General features: G+C 36.8%; 1 protein-coding gene across 2 annotated transcripts in view; it reads right to left on the bottom strand.

The window, feature by feature from the left end:
- NSMCE4A (non-SMC element 4 homolog A (S. cerevisiae)) overlaps positions 1–3,038 on the bottom strand; it is a 19,308-nt gene that overhangs the window by 2,121 nt on the left and 14,149 nt on the right. Inside the window, exons 7-10 of one of the 2 annotated variants that reach the window (XM_011930246.1) lie at positions 2,444–2,538; positions 1,376–1,424; positions 523–617; positions 346–432 (exon numbers count right to left, since the gene is read on the bottom strand). In XM_011930246.1, coding sequence (XP_011785636.1) covers positions 358–432; positions 523–617; positions 1,376–1,424; positions 2,444–2,538 — 314 coding nt within the window. In that variant the 3' untranslated portion in view covers positions 346–357. The remainder of the gene's footprint in view (positions 1–345; positions 433–522; positions 618–1,375; positions 1,425–2,443; positions 2,539–3,038) is intronic. The other variant, XM_011930247.1, reaches the window with a different exon arrangement.

Below are 3,038 nucleotides of genomic sequence, written 5' to 3'. Positions count from 1 at the left end.
GCTAATTTTTGTATTTTTAGTAGAGATGGGGTTTCACCATATTGGTCAGGTTGGTCTCGAACTCTTGACCTCGTGATCCGCCTGCCTCAGCCTCCCAAAGTGCTGGGATTACAGGCATGAGCCACGGTGCCTGGCCTCAGCTGCAAATCTTAACAGCACAAATTTAATCAATCCAGAGACGGGAACGGGGAACCACTATGCCTTTCTCACCCGTTACACAGTTCTAAGAATAGGGCACTATAGGGAGGCAAAACTCCAAATTTCACTGGAATGGGGAAAAAGGATACTTTGGATTGCCAAATAAACTTTAATAAAACTGTGTAGCCATCGCACTGAAAACATTACCTTCAGCTAGCATCAAGCACTTAGCTTCTGCTGCCTCTGACTTGGAGTAATCACAGGCTCTGAAATCTCAAAGGTCTTCACAATCTCCTGGCAGACAATAATGAACATTTAGGCATTGGGTTTACAGAAAGTGAAGTCAGAGTCAGAACTATGCAGGGGCAACAGGCAGAGCTTTACCTCCCAGTCACGGTAACTCAAAGCTATAATTCCTTGATTCCTAACTTGTGTGTTATGTTCAAATCCCTCATTTTCTTCATTAATACTAACAGGCTCTGTTTGAAAGACAAATTTTTCAAATTTATCAAAGGTTATTAAATCGGAACAGGCAATCTAAATGGAAACTGATGTATAATAGCAATGAAACCTGTACTGAAAAGATACTTATAATATTACATACTTTTTAGGCTTTCATGCATTATGGAGCTGCTGCAGTATTATTACAGTAGTCAGTCATCCCATCTGTTTCCATTTAAAAAAACATGTAGTAGAGTGAGTAACACATTCGAGACATTTGAAAATCTGCATATCTGTGTGTCAACCACAGAGCTAAGCCCTAGTGAGTCCAATAGGACACTGAGAACATCGAAAGTAGCAGGTAAGCGTGATGGAAATATTCTCTCCACAGGAGACCTTGGGAGGACATGAGTAATGGAGAGTGTGAAATTATTCAGGTAAGAATGAAAGATTCTTAGAACCTCCAGGAGAAAAGAAGGTGCTGGCATCTGACAAAACGTGATTAGAAAGAGGGATACTACAAAAATGACTGCAGTCATTTCTAAATTAAGATCTGATGGAAATTACATCATTTCTTTGTTAACATTTACAGCAGATGTTGAATCAATAATATAGATGAATCCATCAAATTTTAGACGCTGGCCATGTTTTCAATGTCTTCAGGTAGTTAAGCAAGATACAATATTGTAAACGTTAATCTACATTGAAAATTCATTTACATTTAGTAAAATACTTAAATTCTACTAACAAATATATTTTCTCTAAAACTAATTTTTCCAAACATAGTATCATTTACCTATTATTGGCAGTCGGTCTTGGTCAAGTCTTATTCTTGCAAAACCATCCTAAAAGGAAAACATGATTTTAGGAGAAGACAAACATTTAAGACTCAAACCTATAACCACTAGATGAAAAAAATTACTCAGAAAATTCAGTATCTCAGAAAATCAAATTATACTATAGCAATAATGTGATGATATAGATAAGACTTCCCTAGTATCTTTTGTTTACACAGGGTATCTTTTGGGTTTCTAATCAGCTCTTTCACCCAGACACAGCCTCCATCCTGAGAATCTCTTAAGTGAAACTCATCTTGTCTCTTTAACTGATTTATATATATTTTGGAATACTCCACATTTTATTCTGCATAATTCTGTCACTGGAACCACTAGCAAAATATGCCTTTGTTATTATTTCTGAGAAAATACTTTGGTCGACATAAGCTTTTCTCTAAGGTTAAAATCAAATTCATCTTACATGTGGGAATGCAACCTGAAGTAAGATTAAAAACAGTCTAAAGTAAATTTCCATGGTACATTTCTGAGTAGAGTTTTAAAACCGATTTTTTGAAATAATTTCACACTTAAAGGGCTATAAAACTGCTATAAACATGCCATATATTCTTTATCCATATTCATCACTCATTAAAGTGTTAGTTACCATGTTTACTTTATCACTCTACAACTATTATTTATGAATGAAGTGAGAATGATAGGCGGCCTGCTGCTTTTCCCTAATCTTTCAGTGTGTATTTCTTGAGAACAAGGACATTCTCTTATACAACATGACAACTATCAAATTCAGGAAATTTAACATTTATACCATACTGTTACCTAATCTACAGTTCCATATTCAAATTTTTCCAATTCTTTCTCTACATAATGTCTAAAACATAAAAGCAAGCACATAAAATTTTAGCTAGCTTCTTCTACCTAATATGCCAATTAACGTTTTGCTACAATGGGTCTGAAACATATACTGGCTAGTGTATACAGATACCTTTGCCAGCTCCCTTCTACAGCTTTTCTTATGTATCCTTTTAAAAGCATATAAAAGCAATTAGAAAAATAATCTTTAATCTTACCCGTATAATGAAGGAAACATGAAAGATGTTTTCCACTGTACGGGGGAAAGAGTGAGGATCAACCACAAAGTCAAAGAAGGACATTGGGGTATCAGCTATAGACAAAAAGAGAAAAAAGATTTGATTTTTGTTGATCATTAATATCAGTATACTCTAGCCTTAGCCAGAGACAAAGAAAGGGTGTGTACTCATCCTGCCGCAGGAGTGCAAATCAATCCAACCCTTCTGGAGGCCAATTGGCATCTCTACTAAAAACATGTATGCTCACCCACCTGGAAACCACCTCTAAGAAGCTGTCCTACAGAAACATGAGTGTAAGAACACAAAATTACATGCTAAGATTTTTTACTTCAGCAATTTATACAAGAGTAAAATGCTATAAAGAACTTATTCATCCAGCTGGGCATGGCACTCACGCCTGTAATCCCAGTGCTTTGGGAGGCCGATGCTGGCAGATCACCTGAGGTCAGGAGTTCAAGACCAGCTTGGCCAACATGGCGAAACCCCGTCTCTACTAAAAATACGGAAAAAAATTAGCCAGACATGGCATGCGCCTGTAATCCCAGCTACTCGGGAGGCTGAGGCAGGAGAATTG

Source organism: Colobus angolensis, unplaced genomic scaffold (genome assembly GCF_000951035.1).
Source record: "Colobus angolensis palliatus isolate OR3802 unplaced genomic scaffold, Cang.pa_1.0 Scaffold85, whole genome shotgun sequence".
Lineage (NCBI taxonomy): Eukaryota > Metazoa > Chordata > Mammalia > Primates > Cercopithecidae > Colobus > Colobus angolensis.
Note: the sequence above shows the minus strand (reverse complement) of the source record. Positions and strands in the feature narration are given on the sequence as shown.